This window comes from Ranitomeya variabilis, chromosome 4, assembly GCF_051348905.1.
Source record: "Ranitomeya variabilis isolate aRanVar5 chromosome 4, aRanVar5.hap1, whole genome shotgun sequence".
Taxonomy (NCBI): domain Eukaryota; kingdom Metazoa; phylum Chordata; class Amphibia; order Anura; family Dendrobatidae; genus Ranitomeya; species Ranitomeya variabilis.
The window spans coordinates 489,971,796-489,995,109 of NC_135235.1; the positions used below are offsets into that span (position 1 = coordinate 489,971,796).

General features: G+C 50.1%; 1 protein-coding gene across 1 annotated transcript in view; it reads left to right on the top strand.

The window, feature by feature from the left end:
- CHMP4B (charged multivesicular body protein 4B) overlaps positions 1-23,314 on the top strand; it is a 44,471-nt gene that overhangs the window by 17,088 nt on the left and 4,069 nt on the right. Inside the window, exons 2-4 of the mRNA XM_077251959.1 lie at positions 6,206-6,383; positions 8,739-8,853; positions 9,770-9,896. Coding sequence (XP_077108074.1) covers positions 6,206-6,383; positions 8,739-8,853; positions 9,770-9,896 — 420 coding nt within the window. The remainder of the gene's footprint in view (positions 1-6,205; positions 6,384-8,738; positions 8,854-9,769; positions 9,897-23,314) is intronic.

Consider the following 23,314-nt stretch of genomic DNA (forward strand, 5'->3'; position numbering starts at 1 on the left):
ATTTTTGAGTTTGAGACGGCAGGATAGGGCATGGGCTTGGATATGTGTCTTGAAAGTGAGGGCAGAGTCGAGGATCACCCCGAGTCCCCGAGCATGCGGGACTGGGGAAAGTGAGCAGCCATGGACATTGATGGATAGGTCTGGTGGAGGGGTAGAGTGAGATGGGGAAAGATGATGAATTCTGTCTTGTCCATGTTCAGTAATGTAACAATCTGTCTTCACTGAGTGCGGATTTTACACCTGAATTGAGAATTTTAAGTATGAATGATCAGTCCTGAGGAGAAAGAAGCAGATTTCTCTGATAACACATATTGCAAAGTTTATTATTTTCACTTGTATTGATTTCTCAAATAAAAATGTAAACAATGGTTACACTTTAACCTGTTCCCAACATGCGCCGTACATATGTAGCTGCGGGAGCTGCATTCCCCCAAACCGCAGTACATGCACAGCGACACGCTTGAGAGCTGACACCCAGCTAGCACAGATTGCGGGCCTTTAACCCCTCTGATGCCGCTGTCAATAGCGACATCAAGGACCATCACACAGAGAGTGAGCTCCTTGTGCACTTCCTTCGGCACAACACGATTTGATTGCATTGTGTTGATGGTCTCCATGGTGACCCCCAGCCGCAAGATGGCCACGGGGTCCTTCAGGGAAGGTGTCCTGCTTAGATTAGAGCCTGTCACATGCAGATTATCAGATCAGTAATCTGTCAATGTAAACATGATGTCCCATCCTGGGACAATGTAAAAAAGTTATTAAAAAGTGTAAAAATATATGAAAAAAAAAAAAATTCCCAAAGAACAAAAAAAATTAAAATTTTTAATTCAATAAATTTATTTACGTAAATGAAAAAAAAAAAGAAAATTACACATTTGCTATGGCCGTGTCTAACGACCCAACCTATTTAACCTCTTCAGCGTATACTGTAAAAAAGATGAAAAACGAGGCAAAAACTTTCATACCCCTGAACAAAAAGTGTAATTAAACATTATCAAAAAGATGAATGTAAATTAAAATTGTACTGTAGAAAACATCTTGTCCTGCAGAAAACAAGCCGCCTTAAAGGGAATCTGTCACCTCATTTTTTCCCTATAAGCTGCAGCCACAGCCATCAGGGGCCTATCTACAGCATAAGCCCCAGATGTAACGTGAAACATAAGAAAAACAAGTTATATTATACTCACCCAGGGGCGGTCCCGGTTCTGTTCGGGTCCGATGGGCATCGCGGTCCGGGACCTCCCATCTTCGTGTGATGACATCCTCTTTGCTTCCTGCCGCGGCTCTTGCGCAAGCGTAATTCTCTGCTCTGTTGAGGGCAGAGCAAAGTACTGCAGTGCGCAGGTGCCGGGAAAGATCAGAGAGGCCCAGCGCCTGCGCACTGCAGTACTTTGCTCTGCCCTCAACAGGGCAGACAAAGTGCGCCGGAGCCGCAGCGTGAATACAGGAAGAGGACGTCATCGTAAGAAGATGGGAGGCCCCGGACCGTGATGCCCATCGGATCGGACCGCCTGCCCAGGTGAGTATAATCTAACCTCTTTTTCTCATCTTTCAGGTTACATCGGGGGCTTATCTACAGCATTACAGAATGCTGTAGATAAGCCCCTGATGCTGGTGACCTCAGTTTATAGGGCAAAATTGAGGTGACAGATTCCCTTTAAAGCTCTATCAGCAGAAAAATAAAAGATAAAGCAATGCAAAAATATTTTTTTTCTATAAAATAGTTTTTGTGTAAAAGTGCCAAAACATTAAAAAATATAAATGGGGTATCTCTGTAATCGTACTGACCCGAAGAATAAAGCTGCTTAGCAATTTTGCTACATGTGGAAGGGTATACAAAAGACCATTCCCGAATTGCTGGATTTTACGCACTCTACTTCCCAAAAAATTGGAATAGAAAGTGATCAAAAAATGTCATGTGCCCGAAAATGGTACCAATAAAAGCGGGTCATAAAAAAGAAAGACTCTTTTATCCGAAATATGGAAAAAATATAGCTGTCCAAATATGGCGATGCAAAAATGTTTTTGCAATAAATAGTCTTTTAGTGTGTGACAACTCCCAAACATAAAAATTTGATATAAATCGGGTATCGCTGTAATCGCACCGACCCGAAGAATAAAGTCACCTAATCACTTATACCACACGAGGGACCACATAAAAAATAAAACTAATTCTTCACTTGCTGTTGATTTGTTCATTCTGCCTCCCAAAGGTCACAGTAAGGCTCAGCTCACATTTATCCTGCGCTCTAAACTGAGCGCCTACATCGGGGTTTTCGTGTATATCTCTGAAATGCGTGATTCAGACAGAAACCCAGACGGAAGATTCCATAAAGTCAGGCAGATGGATGCACTGTGGACCGCATAGGACCTGTGATCCAGCAGTGTGCAGGCGTGCATAAAAACGCGAAATGGCTCCTCGCCGATCAAAAGAAATTCGGCAAATTCTTTGCTCCCAAATCCAAATCCCCCCCCTCCCTTCTGAGCCCCAGTGTGGCTAAACCACACTTTTAGCTCCTACGTGTTTGGCATTTCCGTAGCAATGAGAACCTAATTTACAGGTGCGTGTCTCTAGAAAAATGAGCTGTGCAGAATGTACTGGTCACTTGAACAGCAGTTTGCAATTTTCACTCAGCAACATCCAGTGCTGCTTGTTTTTGAAAAACACCCATGGCATAAAAATCATCACTACATCTGTAGATAGATTCCAAAAGGGCTATAATTTACAAAATCGGGTAACTTGAGGGGGGATTCTGCTTTTCTAGCACTTAGGTGCTCTGTATATGGAGTCCACAAACTATTCTAGGAAAATCTACGCTCCAGGAGGCAAATAGCCCTCCATCCCTCCCGAGTCTCTCCGCATGGATAAGCAGTACTGTACAGCCACATATGGGGTATTTCTACATTCAGCAGAAATTCTTTATTTTTTACATGAATATGGATCCCAGGGCCTGAAGGAGAGTCTCCTCTCCTTCAGACCCTGGGAACATCCAGGATCGCTCCCTGCACACGCCGTACCCAGCGTATAATACGACCCCCGACTTTTGGGACAATTTTTAGGGGTTAAAAAGTCGTCTTATACGCCGGAAAATACGGTACTCACCCCTCCGACGAACCCTGGCTATCACTGCTGCAAGCGTCTCCCTTCGTTCCTAAGAATGCAGAGAGTGAAAGACCTTCCATGACTTCGCGGTCAGGTGACCGGTCACGCGACCAATCACAAGACCACAACGTCATCGCAGGTCCTACACTCACTGCATTCTTAGGAACGGAGGCAGACGCTTGCAGCGGTGACAGCCAGGGTTTGTCGGAGGGGTGAGTATATCCATATTTTTTATTCTTTATTTTTTACATGAATATGGATCCCAGGGCCTGAAGGAGAGTCTCCTCTCCTCCAGACCCTGGGTACCACACGCCGTATAAGATGACTGGGCGTATAAGATGACCCCCGTCTTATACGGCGGATATATCCCAAATTCCATATTTTATATGGAAAAGTTGGGGGCCGTCTTATACGCCCAGTCGTCTTATACACCAGAAAATACGGTATATTTAATTCCCCCACATGTATCCCACATGGAGCAGAAGCCCCTTCTCCAGCTTGCTGTATTACAAAGATAGGTCCTGCCATGTGCTAGTAAAACAGGTTTCTTCAGGATCAGGGGGTGTATCTAAACCAGTGGACAATGTACTGGTGACATCATTCCCCACGCGTGGGGCTGGACATAAATAGACAACACATGTGCTTTTGGCTCTCTTCTCCAGGAATGATGATGGCCACTGTAACCTGTTACTTACCAGGCGTTAGGGATAGTGAGCCGCAGGTGGGAGGGCTGATATTGCATGTGTGATTTGGGTAATTCGGGCAGTTAATCGTAGGTTTTAACTGTGTGATATTACAGTATTAGCACTGTAGTATCATATATATATATATATATATATACATACATACATACATACATACATACATACATACATACATACATACATACATACAGTTAGGTCCATATATATTTGGACAGAGACAACATTTTTCTAATTTTGGTTATAGACATTACCACAATGAATTTTAAACAAAACAATTCAGATGCAGTTGAAGTTCAGACTTTCAGCTTTCATTTGAGGGTATCCACCTTAAAATTGGATGAAGGGTTTAGGAGTTTCAGCTCCTTAAAATGTGCCACCCTGTTTTTAAAGGGACCAAAAGTAATTGGACAGATTCAATAATTTTAAATAAAATGTTCATTTCTAGTACTTGGTTGAAAACCCTTTGTTGGCAATGACTGCCTGAAGTCTTGAACTCATGGACATCACCAGACGCTGTGTTTCCTCCTTTTTGATGCTCTGCCAGGCCTTCACTGTGGTGGTTTTCAGTTGCTGTTTGTTTGTGGGCCTTTCTGTCTGAAGTTTAGTCTTTAACAAGTGAAATGCATGCTCAATTGGGTTGAGATCAGGTGACTGACTTGGCCATTCAGGAATATTCCACTTCTTTGCTTTAATAAACTCCTGGGTTGCTTTGGCTTTATGTTTTGGGTCATTGTCCATCTGTAGTATGAAACGATGACCAATCAGTTTGGCTGCATTTGGCTGGATCTGAGCACACAGTATGTTTCTGAATACCTCAGAATTCATTCGGCTGCTTCTGTCCTGTGTGACATCATCAATAAACACTAGTGACCCAGTGCCACTGGCAGCCATGCATGCCCAAGCCATCACACTGCCTCCGCCGTGTTTTACAGATGATGTGATATGCTTTGGATCATGAGCTGTACCACGCCTTCGCCATACTTTTCTCTTTCCATCATTCTGGTAGAGGATGATCTTGGTTTCATCTGTCCAAAGAATGTTATTCCAGAACTGTGCTGGCTTTTTTAGATGTTTTTTAGCAAAGTCCAGTCTAGCCTTTTTATTCCTGATGCTTATGAGTGGCTTGCACCGTGCAGTGAACCCTCTGTATTTACTTTCATGCATTCTTCTCTTTATGGTAGATTTGGATATTGATACGCCGACCTCCTGGAGAGTGTTGGTCACTTGGTTGGCTGTTGTGAAGGGGTTTCTCTTCACCATGGAGATTATTCTGCGATCATCCACCACTGTTGTCTTCAATGGGCGCCCAGATTTTTTTGCATTGATGAGTTCACCAGTGCTTTCTTTCTTTCTCACGATGGACCAAACTGTAGATTTTGCCACTCCTAATATTGTAGCAATTTCTCGGATGGGTTTTTTCCTGTTTTCGCAGCTTAAGGATGGCTTGTTTCACCTGCATGGAGAGCTCCTTTGACCGCATGTTTACTTCACAGCAAAACCTTCCAAATGCAAGCACCACACCTCAAATCAACTCCAGGCCTTTTATCTGCTTAATTGAGAATGACATAGCGAAGGGATTGCCCACACCTGTCCATGAAATAGCCTTGGAGTCAATTGTCCAATTACTTTTGGTCCCTTTAAAAACAGGGTGGCACATGTTAAGGAGCTGAAACTCCTAAACCCTTCATCCAATTTTAATGTGGATACCCTCAAATGAAAGCTGAAAGTCTGAACTTCAACTGCATCTGAATTGTTATGTTTAAAATTCATTGTGGTAATGTCTATAACCAAAATTAGAAAAATGTTGTCTCTGTCCAAATATATATGGACATAACTGTGTGTGTATATGTGTGTGTGTATATATATATATATATATATATATATATATATATATATATATATATATATATATATATATATGTAATATACTTTATTGATGCACTCTTTTGTCTCAGCTAGTATAAAATATAAGGAAAAAAGGCACTATTAAGTGGATAATAATTATTAATAGTCAAGTTTGGCTTTAATATCGGACCTCAATAGATGTGCAGGGAGAGTTCCCCATTAATAACATTATTTATTAGTTATTTTTGCTTGCAACCCTATCCCTTTATCAGACCTCATAAAGGGACAATGGTCAGAATTGATAAAATTGGCTTTGTCAGGAAAGTGAAAACAGGCTCTGGGGTGAAAGGGTTAAAGCACTGGATAATGCCATTAATATGTCAATGGCATATTAATTGGTGATTTGAAATAAGTAAGTGCCCCTAGATCTGCGTGGTTCTAACACACATGGTCCAATGTGAATGAATAGTCTTGGTTCTTCCATTACAGCCAGTGTGAAATCTCCATAGAATATATTAATGCCTCCACCTTGTTTGCTTTCTGTTCCTAGCTGCCCTACAAGCCCTTAAACGCAAGAAGCGATATGAGAAACAGCTGGCGCAGATTGATGGGACGTTATCCACTATTGAATTCCAACGGGAAGCCTTAGAAAACGCCAACACGAACACTGAAGTCCTGAAGAACATGGGCTTTGCAGCTAAAGCCATGAAAGCCGCTCATGACAACATGTAAGTACAGTGACGTCAAGCTAATGGCGGTGTGCAGGGTGGTAGTCATAGATGGCAGCATGTCGGCAGAGCCTTTGGTTGTGTTCAGCTGACAAGTGTGGTGTTGTACTGTGAGTGGTGACATGGAGGGAGCCGTCTGACAGCTATAGCTCGCTCTACCTGCTGATGGGCTTATATTGCTTTTATAATACGGAGATGATTGTAGCCTTCACTTAATAGCCCTGTGCTTCTGACCACCACTGTAGTGATAGGTGGGTGAGCCATGATGAGGAATGGCACCCTCTTCCTGCCTGTTTAATAAGAGGTAATTGCAGTGACTTTTAGAAGACTTTGGCACAGTCTCTGGCGGTGAGTTGAGATGAGGGAAGAGGCAGACTGACACTATGGTGCCATCCATCATCCAAAAGTCTGTGCGGGTGCCATGACTAATAAAAACAAAGGGTCAGGGCTGAATACATCTTCTCTGCCCCTGACACTGAAGGAGCACTACACGAATCATGTAACTAATACACAGATCCTCATGGGTGGGTTGTAGGAAATGCTTAGAGGAGCACTGCCACCAAACTATTGCCTAACCTGTGTAAATGTGTATGTAGGGTAAAACATTGCCATGTGTGAATGTAGTGTAGCTCTGGTCCTCTTTTGGAGTCCCGTGACGGCTATTCCAACCTGCCATATCACACTGGGGTGTACGTCTGAGCCTGAAGTGGCTTTTACAATGTAAGTCTATGGAACTTCAGAATAAGGCTCCATAGATTTGCATTGTAAAAGAGACACAGCCCTCAGTAATAGAAGTGGTATGACCCAGAAGAGGTCCGTAGCGTCACTGGACACCTGCAACGATAGAAGTTTCTGGTGAGTGTGCTGCTGCACTTATACTACACTAAATGTGTGATTATACAGGTGTAAGGTACCTTCACATTAAGCGACGCTGCAGCGATAGCGACAACGATGCCGATCGCTGCAGCGTCGCTGTTTGATCGCTGGAGAGCTGTCACACAGACCGCTCTCCAGCGACCAACCATGCCGAGGTCCCCGGGTAACCAGGGTAAACATCGGGTTACTAAGCGCAGGGCCGCGCTTAGTAACCCGATGTTTACCCTGGTTACCAGCGTAAAATGTAAAAAAAACAAACAGTACATACTTACATTCGCGTCCCCCGGCGTCCGCTTCCTGCACTGACTGAGCGCCGGCCCTAACAGCAGAGCGGTGACGTCACCGCTGTGCTGTACTTTCACTTTCACTTTACAGCGCTCAGTCAGTGTGGGAAGCGGACGCCGGGGGACGCGAAGGTGAGTATGTAGTTTGTTTTTTTTACATTTTACACTGGTAACCAGGGTAAACATCGGGTTACTAAGCGTGGCCCTGCGCTTAGTAACCCGATGTTTACCCTGGTTACCAGTGTAAAACATCGCTGGTATCGTTGCTTTTGGTGTCAAACACGACGATACACGCCGGTCTGACGACCAAATAAAGTTCTGAACTTTGTTCAACGACCAGCGATATCACAGCAGGATCCTGATCGCTGCTGCGTGTCAAACTAAACGATATCGCTAGCCAGGACGCTGCAACGTCACGGATCGCTAGCGATATCGTTTAGTGTGAAGGTACCTTTAGGCAATGAAAAGTTTGGTAGAAGGACTTCTTTAAGCAGCCTACACCGTTGTGGATACTTAAAGAAGCCCTTCTCCCATCAAAGTTTTTCTCCTCTTAATATATTGTAGTCATCATAGTATACAGCACTGTGTACTTACAATTTCTCATTTACCTTTCCACCCAGCTAATTCTTCACTTTTCCATTTGTCTATGACCTAATGTTATTAACAATAACTAGCTGAATCCTTCTAAGCTTTATGCAGAAACAAGAAGTCTCTTTCCATGCATGAGTCATCATCGAAACTATAAATCTACATCACTGGAAAAGTCCCTGGCAGGAGGAGGAGTGGACCAGCTGGGTCAGGAGTTGAAGAGGGGGATCACTCATGCAGGGAAAATAACCTCCTGTTTCTACATAGAGCTTAGGAGTATTCAACTAGTCTGTCTTTAATCACGGGATGTCATAGACCTGCTGGAAAAGAGAAGAATTAACTGGAGAGAAGGGCAAAATGAGCAATTGTTACTGCACAGTTCTATATAATATGGTGATTGCAATATATTAAGAGGATAAAAACTATGATGGGGGAGCGCTTCTTCCAGTGTATACGTTACTGCAGAGGACGAGTTCCTTGCTCTATTATTGGAGGGTTGGGAAGACGCTTGCGCAGCAGGCAGCAGATCACTAGACTGACTTCATAATTTATTAGTGTAGAGCTCTTTCTTATTGTTTCAGCTGCTGCTCACATTTTTTTTTTTCAGGGATATTGATAAAGTTGATGAACTCATGCAAGACATTGCTGACCAGCAGGAGTTGGCTGCGGAAATCTCAGAAGCCATCTCTAAACCTGTTGGCTTTGGCGACGAGTTTGATGAAGTAAGTAACAGAAAGCCTTATCTGCCTCACTTGCACATCTTGCACTTCTCCATAAGGTGCACCATTTACTGTTGGGAGTAAATATGACGTGAGTGACCATAAATGAATTAATGTGCAGAATGACCACCACTGTTTCAGCCACGACTGAACGTGGTGGTTGACCTCCTGGTGGCTGTAGCATTGAGCACAGGAAACAATCGGACGTCTCCGATGTTGAGACCTCAGCTTTTTCCTGAATAGACCCTGCACTGGTGAAAATCTAATTTTCGTAGTACGCTCCCAGCAAATGACCCTGCTTCAGAATCACACTTTTTTTCCCACTATTAGGCACAGTTATTCCCTACATTGTTTTCACTGGTAAAACATGTACAATCCGTTAGTCCAAAACTGCTGATCGAGAGTTGTCACCTTTTGGGCTCTGCAGCAACTTGATCAGATCCATGTTTCCACGTATGAAAAAGAATATGGATTGGTGATGCTGTTTTCTGTTTTGTCCTCGGGTCATGTCTGTTTTGTGCAGCAAATAGGATTAGTGGCCGTGTGGTTTCGGAGCACTGACTATTTTTAGCAGGTTTTGCTTGGTCCTCCTAATTACCACAATTCTGAGCTAAACACTCGGCTGATGTCATGGCCATTACAGGAACAAGTTAAATTAGGGCTGACTGTGAAGTAGGTTGTCAGGCCTCCTGTAATGTTCTGTGAGCACGCTAACCTTGCAAACTCACTTGGGCCACAGCCATTTGTCATGTCCAGTTTGTAAAGGGATGAGAAGCCAGAATAACCCCACACTGAGCAGAACCGCTGACCACTAAATCTCAGCCTGTTCTACATGCACCTAGGGCTGTAATATTTATATGTACATCTGTATAGTCATGCGATACTCCGTCTTATGCTGACCTATTTCTGTTCATTCCAGGATGAATTACTGGCTGAGTTGGAAGAATTAGAACAGGAGGAACTAGACAAGAATCTTCTGGAGGTCCATGGTCCAGAAACTGTACCCCTTCCAAATGTGCCTGCTGCTAGTCTACCCGCAAAGCCTGGTGAGAGAGAAAAACAAAATAATTATTACTTTTTACAATCACTTAAAACCTTCTTAAATGGGTTGCCTAATCGGAGACACACCATTTACAAGACCGCTACTCCTGCTGCAAGCAGTTGAATACCCCTTTTCCTGGGTCATGCTTGCACCCTCAGCAAATAGCTGACTTTGTCTAGGGAAATCAATCATTACATAGCAGCCATCTAGATGAATGACTGTCCTTGTAACACAAAGACAGATTGAGACTGTCCAAATGGCTCATAAAGGGTGAAGGTCCGAAGGGATACTAAGGCTCCAAAGTGAACGGTGGCCTGCATTTAGCTTAAAGGTATTCCCAGCTCTAAGATCCTATCCCAATATGTAGTACTAGATGGCAGCCCGATTCTAAAGAATCGGGAGTCTAGAATCCATATATACTTTATTTATTCAAATGTAAGAATAATACAATTAATAAATAATAGTAAGAAAGAACAAAAAATGGCTGCACTCACCAGCTCTTGACAATTCTTGACAGTACGGCACATTTCTGATTGGTCGCTCGCGGCAGGCGGCAACCAATCAGAAAAGTGCCGCGCACCACGAAGGCATATATCTTTGTCCACCCTGAGCGGGTGTAGGACGCTGGTGACGTCACTTATCTCCGGACATTATCTCCGGACAAAGCCACGGAAGTTGGCACAAATTGCCGGAAGTAGTATTCTAGGCAATTATATATTAGATTTTAATGTTATCAGTGTTTACCTTTGAACGTTTATATTGTATTGTCCTGTCACCAGCCATGTGTACGATTATCGGCCGAAAGCCTCTCTGGAACCAATAATCACCCCATGTAAAGGTATCTTTATAAGTTAAAGATTCAGAATACTATGACTTTTATCATATCCTGAACAGTCAAGTTTTTTATGAACCGTTAAGGTTTTCTGGTTGAAGTAAAAAAAACTCTGAGTGTTTACAGTTTGAAACCATAAAATGTTGAAAAATTATGTCATTCTTGAGTATATCACTCAATGGTGCTCATAAACGTGTCAAATTTGATCTATAATATACTTTAATATACGTTACTTTAATCTTTAATATACTTAAGAACAGGGCCCCAGACATCACACAGGGGGTCTGAAACACCGCACAGTGGTCCAAAATATCGCTGTGCTCTGCCTGGGGCCCCATATGCTGCCTGGGGCCCCTGTGCTCTGCCTGGGGCCCCATATGCTGCCTGGGGCCCCTGTGCTCTGCCTGGGGCCCCATATGCTGCCTGGGGCCCATGTGCTCTGCCTGGGGCCACTGTGCTCTGCCTGGGGCCCCATATGCTGCCTGGGGCCCCTGTGCTCTGCCTGGGGCCCCATATGCTGCCTGGCGCCCCTGTGCTCTGCCTGGGGCCCCATAGGCTGCCTGGGGCCCCTGTGCTCTACCTGGGACCACTGTGCTCTGCCTGGGGCCCCTGTGCTCTGCCTGGGGCCCCTGTGCTCTGCCTGGGGCCCCATAGGCTGCCTGGGGCCCCTGTGCTCTACCTGGGACCACTGTGCTCTGCCTGGGGCCCCTGTGCTCTGCCTGGGGCCCCTGTGCTCTGCCTGGGGCCCCTGTGCTCTGCCTGGGGCCCCTGTGCTCTGCCTGGGGCCCCATGTTCTGCCTGGGGCCACTGTGCTCTGCCTGGTGCCCCATAGGCTGCCTGGGGCCCCTGTGCTCTGCCTGGGACCACTGTGCTCTGCCTGGGGCCCCATATGCTGCCTGGGGCCCCTGTGCTCTGCCTGGGGCCACTGTGCTCTGCCTGGGGCCCCATATGCTGCCTGGGGCCCCTGTGCTCTGCCTGGGGCCCCTGTGCTCTGCCTGGGGCCCCTGTGCTCTGCCTGGGGCCCCATGTTCTGCCTGGGGCCACTGTGCTCTGCCTGGTGCCCCATAGGCTGCCTGGGGCCCCTGTGCTCTGCCTGGGACCACTGTGCTCTGCCTGGGGCCCCATATGCTGCCTGGGGCCCCTGTGCTCTGCCTGGGGCCACTGTGCTCTGCCTGGGGCCCCATATGCTGCCTGGGGCCCCTGTGCTCTGCCTGGGGCCCCATATGCTGCCTGGGGCCCCTGTGCTCTGCCTGGGGCCACTGTGCTCTGCCTGGGGCCCCATGTTCTGCCTGGGGCCCCATGTTCTGCCTGGGGCCCCATGTTCTGCCTGGGGCCCCGTGCTCTGCCTGGGGCCACTGTGCTCTGCCTGGGGCCCCTGTGCTCTGCCTGGGGCCCCTGTGCTCTGCCTGGGGCCCCTGTGCTCTGCCTGGGGCCCCTGTGCTCTGCCTGGGGCCCCTGTGCTCTGCCTGGGGCCCCATGTTCTGCCTGGGGCCACTGTGCTCTGCCTGGGGCCCCATATGCTGCCTGGGGCCCCTGTGCTCTGCCTGGGGCCCCATATGCTGCCTGGGGCCCCTGTGCTCTGCCTGGGGCCCCATATGCTGCCAGGGGGCCCCTGTGCTCTGCCAGGGGGCCCCTGTGCTCTGCCTGGGGCCCCTGTGCTCTGCCTGGGGCCCCATATGCTGCCTGGGGCCCCTGTGCTCTGCCTGGGGCCCCATATGCTGCCTGGGGCCCCTGTGCTCTGCCTGGGGCCACTGTGCTCTGCCTGGGGCCCCATAGGCTGCCTGGGGCCCCTCTGCTCTGCCTGGGACCACTGTGCTCTGCCTGGGGCCCCATATGCTGCCTGGGGCCCCTGTGCTCTGCCTGGGGCCACTGTGCTCTGCCTGGGGCCCCATATGCTGCCTGGGGCCCCTGTGCTCTGCCTGGGTGTAGGACACTGGTGACGTCACTTAGCTCCGGACATTAGCTCCGGACATTAGCTCCGGACAAAGCCACGGAAGTTGGCACAAATTGCAGGAAGTAGTATTCTAGGCAATTATATATTAGACTAGATGGCAGCCCGATTCTAAAGAATCGGGAGTCTAGAATCCATATATACTTTATTTATTCAAATGTAAGAATAATACAATTAATAAATAATAGTAAGAAAGAACAAAAAATGGCTGCACTCACCAGCTCTTGACAATTCTTGACAGTACGGCACATTTCTGATTGGTCGCTCGCGGCAGGTGGCAACCAATCAGAAAAGTGCCGCGCACCACGAAGGCATATATCTTTGTCCACCCTGAGCGGGTGTAGGACGCTGGTGACGTCACTTATCTCCGGACATTATCTCCGGACAAAGCCACGGAAGTTGGCACAAATTGCCGGAAGTAGTATTCTAGGCAATTATATATTAGATTTTAATGTTATCAGTGTTTACCTTTGAACGTTTATATTGTATTGTCCTGTCACCAGCCATGTGTACGATTATCGGCCGAAAGCCTCTCTGGAACCAATAATCACCCCATGTAAAGGTATCTTTATAAGTTAAAGATTCAGAATACTATGACTTTTATCATATCCTGAACAGTCAAGTTTTTTATGAACCGTTAAGGTTTTCTGGTTGAAGTAAAAAAAACTCTGAGTGTTTACAGTTTGAAACCATAAAATGTTGAAAAATTATGTCATTCTTGAGTATATCACTCAATGGTGCTCATAAACGTGTCAAATTTGATCTATAATATACTTTAATATACGTTACTTTAATCTTTAATATACTTAAGAACAGGGCCCCAGACATCACACAGGGGGTCTGAAACACCGCACAGTGGTCCAAAATATCGCTGTGCTCTGCCTGGGGCCCCATATGCTGCCTGGGGCCCCTGTGCTCTGCCTGGGACCACTGTGCTCTGCCTGGGGCCCCATATGCTGCCTGGGGCCCCTGTGCTCTGCCTGGGACCACTGTGCTCTGCCTGGGGCCCCATATGCTGCCTGGGGCCCCTGTGCTCTGCCTGGGGCCCCTGTGCTCTGCCTGGGGCCCCATGTTCTGCCTGGGGCCACTGTGCTCTGCCTGGAACCACTGTGCTCTGCCTGGGGCCCCTGTGCTCTGCCTGGGACCACTGTGCTCTGCCTGGGGCCCCATATGCTGTCTGGGGCCCCTGTGCTCTGCCTGGGGCCACTGTGCTCTGCCTGGGGCCCCATATGCTGCCTGGGGCCCCTGTGCTCTGCCTGGGGCCCCTGTGCTCTGCCTGGGGCCCCATGTTCTGCCTGGGGCCCCTGTGCTCTGCCTGGGGCCACTGTGCTCTGCCTGGGGCCCCATGTTCTGCCTGGGGCCACTGTGCTCTGCCTGGGGCCCCATATGCTGCCTGGGGCCCCTGTGCTCTGCCTGGGACCACTGTGCTCTGCCTGGGGCCCCATATGCTGCCTGGGGCCCCTGTGCTCTGCCTGGGGCCACTGTGCTCTGCCTGGGGCCCCATATGCTGCCTGGGGCCACTGTGCTCTGCCTGGGGCCCCATATGCTGCCTGGGGCCCCTGTGCTCTGCCTGGGGCCCCATATGCTGCCTGGGGCCCCTGTGCTCTGCCTGGGGCCCCTGTGCTCTGCCTGGGGCCCCATGTTCTGCCTGGGGCCCCATATGCTGCCTGGGGCCCCTGTGCTCTGCCTGGGGCCCCATATGCTGCCTGGGGCCCCATATGCTGCCTGGGGCCCCTGTGCTCTGCCTGGGGCCCCATATGCTGCCTGGGGCCCCATATGCTCTGCCTGGGGCCCCTGTGCTCTGCCTGGGGCCCCTGTGCTCTGCCTGGGGCCCCATGTTCTGCCTGGGGCCCCTGTGCTCTGCCTGGGGCCCCATGTTCTGCCTGGGGCCCCTGTGCTCTGCCTGGGGCCACTGTGCTCTGCCTGGGGCCCCATATGCTGCCTGGGGCCCCTGTGCTCTGCCTGGGGCCCCATATGCTGCCTGGGGCCCCTGTGCTCTGCCTGGGGCCCCTGTGCTCTGCCTGGGACCACTGTGCTCTGCCTGGGGCCCCATATGCTGCCTGGGGCCCCTGTGCTCTGCCTGGGGCTACTGTGCTCTGCCTGGGGCCCCATATGCTGCCTGGGGCCCCTGTGCTCTGCCTGGGTGTAGGACACTGGTGACGTCACTTATCTCCGGACATTAGCTCCGGACATTAGCTCCGGACATTATCTCCGGACATTAGCTCCGGACAAAGCCACGGAAGTTGGCACAAATTGCAGGAAGTAGTATTCTAGGCAATTATATATTAGATGGGCATTTCCTGAAGGAAATACATGGTGCTTGAACAGCGCTACCAGCTTTACAGCAGCACTTTTCATACACGGGACTTAGGGGCGCGCTTACTTTTGCACCCGGGGCCGGGGGCGCGCTTACTTTTGCACCCGGGGGCGCACTTACTTTTGCACCCGGGGGCGCACTTACTTTTGCACCCGGGGGCGCACTTACTTTTGCACCCGGGGGCGCACTTTTGCACCCGGGGGCGCACTTACTTTTGCACCCGGGGGCGCACTTACTTTTGCACCCGGGGGCGCACTTACTTTTGCACCCGGGGGCGCACTTACTTTTGCACCCGGGGGCGCACTTACTTTTGCACCCGGGGGCGCACTTACTTTTGCACCCGGGGGCGCACTTACTTTTGCACCCGGGGGCGCACTTACTTTTGCACCCGGGGGCGCACTTACTTTTGCACCCGGGGGCGCACTTACTTTTGCACCCGGGGGCGCACTTACTTTTGCACCCGGGGGCGCACTTACTTTTGCACCCGGGGGCGCACTTACTTTTGCACCCGGGGGCGCACTTACTTTTGCACCCGGGGGCGCACTTACTTTTGCACCCGGGGGCGCACTTACTTTTGCACCCGGGGGCGCACTTACTTTTGCACCCGGGGGCGCACTTACTTTTGCACCCGGGGGCGCACTTACTTTTGCACCCGGGGGCGCACTTACTTTTGCACCCGGGGGCGCACTTACTTTTGCACCCGGGGGCGCACTTACTTTTGCACCCGGGGGCGCACTTACTTTTGCACCCGGGGGCGCACTTACTTTTGCACCCGGGGGCGCACTTACTTTTGCACCCGGGGGCGCACTTACTTTTGCACCCGGGGGCGCACTTACTTTTGCACCCGGGGGCGCACTTACTTTTGCACCCGGGGGCGCACTTACTTTTGCACCCGGGGGCGCACTTACTTTTGGTGGGCGGGGCTCCTCGGCCTCCGATTTGGTTGGCGGGGCCCCTCGGCCTCCGATTTGGTTGGCGGGGCCCCTCGGCCTCCGATTTGGTGGGCAGGGACCCTCGGCCTCCGATTTGGTGGGCAGGGGCCCGTCGGCCTCCGATTTGGTGGACGGGGCCCCTCGGCCTCCGATTTGGTGGGCGGGGACCCTCGGCCTCCGATGTGGTGGGCGGGGACCCTCGGCCTCCGATGTGGTGGGCGGGGACCCTCGGCCTCCGATGTGGTGGGCGGGGACCCTCGGCCTCCGATGTGGTGGGCGGGGACCCTCGGCCTCCGATGTGGTGGGCGGGGCCCCTCGGCCTCCGATTTGGTGGGCGGGGACCCTCGGCCTCCGATTTGGTGGGCGGGGACCCTCGGCCTCCGATTTGGTGGGCAGGGGCCCGTCGGCCTCCGATTTGGTGGACGGGGCCCCTCGGCCTCCGATTTGGATGGTGTGGACCCTCGGCCTCCGATTTGGTGGGCGGGGACCCTCGGCCTCCGATTTGGTGGGCGGGGACCCTCGGCCTCCGATGTGGTGGGCGGGGACCCTCGGCCTCCGATGTGGTGGGCGGGGACCCTCGGCCTCCGATGTGGTGGGTGGGGCCCCTCGGCCTCCGCTTTGGTGGACGGGGTCCCTCGGCCTCCGATTTGGATGGTGTGGACCCTCGGCCTCCGATTTGGTGGGCGGGGACCCTCGGCCTCCGATTTGGTGGGCGGGGACCCTCGGCCTCCGATTTGGTGGGCGGGGACCCTCGGCCTCCGATTTGGTGGGCGGGGACCCTCGGCCTCCGATGTGGTGGGCGGGGACCCTCGGCCTCCGATGTGGTGGGCGGGGACCCTCGGCCTCCGATGTGGTGGGTGGGGCCCCTCGGCCTCCGCTTTGGTGGGCGGGGCCGGGCCCTTCGGCCTCCGCTTTGGTGGGCGGGGCTGCTCGGTCTTCGATTTGGTGGGCGGGGCTCCTCGGCCTCCGATTTGGTTGGCGGGGCCCCTCGGCCTCCGATTTGGTGTGTGCTCTGCCTGGGGCCCCATATGCTGCCTGGGGCCCCTGTGCTCTGCCTGGGGCCCCATATGCTGCCTGGGGCCCCTGTGCTCTGCCTGGGGCCCCATATGCTGCCTGGGGCCCCTGTGCTCTGCCTGGGGCCCCATATGCTGCCTGGGGCCCCTGTGCTCTGCCTGGGGCCCCATATGCTGCCTGGGGCCACTGTGCTCTGCCTGGGTATAGGACACTGGTGACGTCACTTATCTCCGGACATTAGCTCCGGACATTAGCTCCGGACATTAGCTCCGGACATTAGCTCCGGACATTAGCTCCGGACATTAGCTCCGGACATTAGCTCCGGACATTAGCTCCGGACAATAGCTCCGGACAATAGCTCCGGACAATAGCTCCGGACAAAGCCACTGAAGTTGGCACAAATTGCAGGAAGTAGTATTCTAGGCAATTATATATTAGAAGTGTAATATTAACCCCTTCCCGACCTTTGACGCATACGCTGCGTCATGAAAGTCTGTGCCTTCCCGACCTATGACGCAGCGTATGCGTCATGGAATGATCGCGTCCCTGCAGATCGGGTGAAGGGGTTAACTCCGATTTTACCCGATCTGCAGAGACAGGGGGAGTGGTGCTTCAGCCCAGGGGGGGTGGCTTCACCCCCCCGTGGCTACGATCGCTCTGATTGGCTGTTGAAAGTGAAACTGCCAATCAGAGCGATTTGTAATATTTCACCTAAAAAACTGGTGAAATATTACAATCCAGCCATGGCCGATGCTGCAATATCATCGGCCATGGCTGGAAATACTTAAGTGGACCCCCCCCACCCCACCGATCGCCCCCCCAGTCCTCCGTTAGTCCTCCGGTCCCCTCCGTCCGCCTGCCGGCTCCCCCGTCCTCCTGTCCGCTCCCTCCTTGTGTGAATAAAGCCCCCCTGTGGTCCGATCACCCCCCCTGTGCTCCGACACCCCCCCCCACCACCCCTTCATACTTACCGATCCTCCCGGTGTCCGGCCGTCTCCTCGCTGGGCGCCGCCATCTTGGAAAATGGCCGGCGCATGCTCAGTGCGCCCGCCGAATCTGCCAGTCGGCAGATTCCTTACAGGTACATTTTGATCGCTGTGGTAGGTTCTATCACAGCGATCAAAATAAAAAAAATAATAAATAACCCCCCCCTTTATCACCCCCATAGGGACAATAATAAAATAAAGAATTTTTTTTTTCTTTTTCCACTAGGGTTAGGGTTAGAACTAGGGGTAGGGTTAGGGGTAGGGTTAGGGTTACGGGTAGGGTTATGGCATGTGCACACAGAGCGGATCGGCCGCGGATCCGCAGCGGATCGGCAGCGGATACGCAGCGGATACGCAGCGGATCGGCCGCGGATACGCAGCGGATCGGCCGCAGATCCGCAGCGGATACGCAGCGGATCGGCCGCGGATCGGCAGCGGATCCGCAGCGGATCAGCAGCGGATCCGCAGCGGATCAGCAGCGGATCGGGCGCGGATACGCAGCGGATCGGCCGCAGATCCGCAGCGGATACGCAGCGGATCGGCCGCGGATCGGCAGCGGATCGGCCGCGGATCCGCAGCGGATACGCAGCGGATCGGCCGCGGATCCGCAGCGGATACGCAGCGGATCGGCCGCGGATACGCAGCGGATACGCAGCGGATCGGCCGCGGATACGCAGCGGATACGCAGCGGATTGGCCGCGGATTCGCAGCGGATTGGCCGCGGATCCGCAGCGGATTGGCCGCTGCGAATTCGAAGCAGTTTTCCATCAGGTTTACAGTACCATGTACACCTAAGGAAAACCAAATCCGCTGTGCCCATGGTGCGGAAAATTCCATGCAGAAACGCTGCGTTGTATTTTCCGCAGCATGTCAATTCTTTGTGCGGATTCCGCAGCGTTTTACACCTGTTCCTCAATAGGAATCCGCAGGTGAAATCCGCACAAAAAACACTGGAAATCCGCTGTAAATCCGTAGGTAAAACGCAGTGCCTTTTACCTGCGGATTTTTCAAAAATGGTGCGGAAAAATCTCACACGAATCCGCAAAGTGGGCACATAGCCTTAGGGTTAGGGTTGGAATTAGAGTTAGGGTACCGTCTCACAGTGGCACTTTGGTCGCTACGACGGTACGATCCATGACGTTGTGTCTGACACGCAGCAGCGATCAGGGACCCTGCTGAGAATCGTACGTCGTAGCAGATCGTTTGGAACTTTCTTTCGTCGCTGGATCTCCCGCTGTCATCGCTGGATCGGTGTGTGTGACAGCGATCCAGCGATGCGTTCACTTGTAACCAGGGTAAACATCGGGTTACTAAGCGCAGGGCCGCGCTTAGTAACCTGATGTTTACCGTGGTTACCAGCGTAAAAGTAAAAAAAAAAAAAAAAAACGTACATACTCACATTTCGGTGTCCTTCAGGTCCCTTGCCGTCTGCTTCCCGCTCTGACTGTCTGCCGGCCGGAAAGTGAGAGCACAGCACAGCAGTGACGTCACCGCTGCGCTCTGCTCTCACTGTATGGCGGCACTCAGTCAGAGCGGGAAGCAGACGGCAAGGGACCTGAAGGACACCGAAATGTGAGTATGTACGTTTTTTTTTTTTTACTTTTACGCTGGTAACCACGGTAAACATCGGGTTACTAAGCGCGGCCCTGTGCTTAGTAACCCGATGTTTACCCTGGTTACCTGGGACCTTGGCATCGTTGGTCGCTGGAGAGCGGTCTGTGTGACAGCTCCCCAGCGACCACACAATGACTTTCCAACGATCACGGCCAGGTCGTATCGCTGGTCGTGATCTTTGGTAAATCGTTATGTGAGACGGTACCCTTAGGGTTGGAATTAGGGCTAGGGTTGGAAATAGGGTTAAGATTAGGCTTGTGGTTAGGGTTAAGGATAGGGTTAGGGTTGTGTTGGGGTTACAGTTGTGGGTAGGGTTGGGATTAGGGTTAGGATTAGGGTTGGATTTAGGGTTACGGGTGTGTTGGGGTTAGGGTTGTGGTTAGGGGTGTGTTGGGGTTAGGGTTGTGATTATGGTTATGGCTACAGTTGGGATTAGGGTTAGGGGTGTGTTGGGGTTAGTGTTGAAGTTAGAATTGAGGGGTTTCCACTGTTTAGGCACATCAGGGGTCTCCAAATGCAACATGGCGCCACCATTGATTCCAGCCAATCTTGCGTTCAAAAAGTCAAATGGTGCGCCCTCCCTTCCAAGCCCCGACGTGCGCCCAAACAGTGGTTTACCCCCACATATGGGATACCAGCGTACTCAGGACAAACTGGGCAACAACTATTGGGGTCCAATTTCTCCTGTTACCCTTGCAAAAAAAAAAAATTACTTGCTAAAACATAATTTTGAGGAAAGAACAATTATTTTTTATTTTCACGGCTCTACGTTATAAACTTATGTGAAACACTTGGGGGTTGAAAGTGCTCACCACACATCTAGATAAGATCCTTTTGGGGTCTAGTTTCCAAAATGGGGTCACTTGTGGGGGGGTTTCTACTGTTTAGGCACATCAGGGGCTCTGCAAATGCAACGTGACGCCCGCAGACCATTCCATCAAAGTCTGCATTTCAAATGTCACTACTTCCCTTCCGATCCCTGACGTGCGCCCAAACAGTGGTTTACCCCCACATATGAGGTATCAGCGTACTCACAACAAACTGAGCAACAAATATTGGGGTCCAATTTCTCCTGTTACCCTTGTGAAAATAAACAATTGCTTGCTAAAACATCTTTTTTGAGGAAAGAAAAATTATTTTTTATTTTCACGGCTCTGCGTTGTAAACGTCTGTGAAGCACTTGGGGGTTGAACGTGCTCACCACACATCTAGATAAGTTCCTTGGGGGGTCTAGTTTCCAAAATGGGGTCACTTGTGGGGGGTTTCTACTGTTTAGGCACATCAGGGGCTCTGCAAACGTAACATGATTCCCGCAGACCATTCCATCAAAGTCTGCATTCCAAATCGTCACTACTTCCATTCCGAGCCCCGCCATGTGCCCAAACAGTGGTTTACCCCCACATATGGGGTATCAGCGTACTCAGGAGAAACTGGACAACAACTTTTGGGATCAAATTTTTCCTGTTACCCTTGGGAAAATTAAAAAATTCTGGGCTAAAAAAATATTTTTGAGGAAAGAAAACACATTTTTTATTTTCACGGCTCTGCGTTATAAACTTCTGTGAAGCACTTGAGGGATCAAAGTGCTCACCACACATCTAGATTAGTTCCCTTGTGGGTCTAGTTTCCAAAGTGGGGTCAATTGTGGGGAGTTCCTACTGTTTAGGCACATCAGGGGCTCTGCAAATGCAACGTGACGCCCGCAGAGCATTCCATTAAAGTCTGCATTTCAAAACGTCACTACTTCCCTTCCGCTCCCCGACGTGTGCCAAAACAGTGGTTTACCCCCACATATGGGGTATCAGCGTACTCAGGAGAAACTGCACAACAACTTTTGGGGTCCAATTTCTCCTGTTACCCTTGGGAAAATAAAAAATTGTGGGTTAAAAAATCATTTTTGAGGAAAGAAAAATAATTTTTTATTTTCATGGCTCTGCGTTATAAACTTCTGTGAAGCACTTGAGGGATCAAAGTGCTCACCACACATCTAGATTAGTTCCTTGGGAGGTCTAGTTTCCAATATGGGGTCACTTGTGCGGGAGCTCCAATGTTTAGGCACACAGGGGCTCTCCAAACGCGACATGGTGTCCGCTAATGATTGAAGCTAATTTTCCATTCAAAAAGCCAAATGGCGTGCCTTCCCTTCCGAGCCCTGCCGTGCGCCCAAACAGTGGTTTACCCCCACATATGGGGTATCATCGTACTCAGGACAAACTGGACAACAACATTTGGGGTCCAATTTCTCCTATTATCCTTGGGAAAATAAAAAACTCCGGGCTAAAAATCATTTTTGAGGAAAGAAAAATATTTTTTTATTTTCATGGCTCTGCGTTATAAACTTCTGTGAAGCACCTGGGGGTTTTAAGTGCTCACTATACATCTAGATTAGTTCCTTGGGGGGTCTAGTTTCCAAAATGGGGTCACTTGTAGGGGAGCTCCAATGTTTAGGCACACAGGGGCTCTCCAAACGCAACATGGTGTCCACTAACGATTGGAGCTAATTTTCCATTGAAAAAGTCAAATGGCGCGCCTTCCCTTCCAAGCCTTGCCGTGCACCCAAACAGTGGTTTACCCCCACATATGAGGTATCGGCGTACTCAGGAGAAATTGCCCAACAAATTTTAGGATCCATTTTATCCTGTTGCCCATGTGAAAATGAAAAAAATGAGGCTAAAAAAAATTTTGTGTGAAAAAAAAGTACTTTTTCATTTTTACGGATCAATTTGTGAAGCACCTGAGGGTTTAAAGTGCTCACTATGCATCTAGATAAGTTCCTTGGGGGGTCTAGTTTCCAAAATGGGGTCACTTGTGGGGGAGCTCCAATGTTTAGGCACACAGGGGCTCTCTAAACCTGACATGGTGTCCGCTAACGATGGAGATAATTTTTCATTCAAAAAGTCAAATGGCGCTCCTTCCCTTCCGAGCCTTACCATGTGCCCAAACAGTAGTTTACCCCCACATATGAGGTATTGGCGTACTCAGGAGAAATTGCCCAACAAATTTTAGGATCCATTTTATTCTGTTGCCCATGTGAAAATGAAAAAATTGAGGCTAAAAGAAAATTTGTGTGAAAAAAAAAGTACACTTTAATTTTTACGGATTAATTTGTGAAGCACCTGGGGGTTTAAAGTGCTCACTATGCTTCTAGATACGTTCCTTGGGGGGTCTAGTTTCCAAAATGGGGTCACTTGTGGGGGAGCTCCAATGTTTAGGCACACGGGGGCTCTCCAAACGCGACATGGTGTCCGCTAAAGATTGGAGCCAATTTTTAATTCAAAAAGTCAAATGGCGCTCCTTCCCTTCCGAGCCCTGCCGTGCGCCCAAACAGTGGTTTACCCCCACATATGAGGCATCAGCGTACTCAAGACAAATTGGACAACAACATCCGTGGTCCAGTTTCTCCTTTTACCCTTGGGAAAATAAAAAAATTGTTGCGAAAAGATCATTTTTGTGACTAAAAAGTTAAATGTTAATTTTTCCCCTATTTGTTGCTTCTGCTGCTGTGAAACACCTGAAGGGTTAATAAACTTCTTGAATGTGGTTTTGAGCACCTTGAGGGGTGCAGTTTTTAGAATGGTGTCACTTTTGGGTATTTTCAGCCATATAGACCCCTCAAACTGACTTCAAATGTGAGGTGGTCCCTAAAAAAAATGGTTTTGTAAATTTTGTTGTAAAAATGAGAAATCACTGGTCAAATTTTAACCCTTATAACTTCCTAGCAAAAAAAAAATTTGTTTCCAAAATTGTGCTGATGTAAAGTAGACATGTGGGAAATG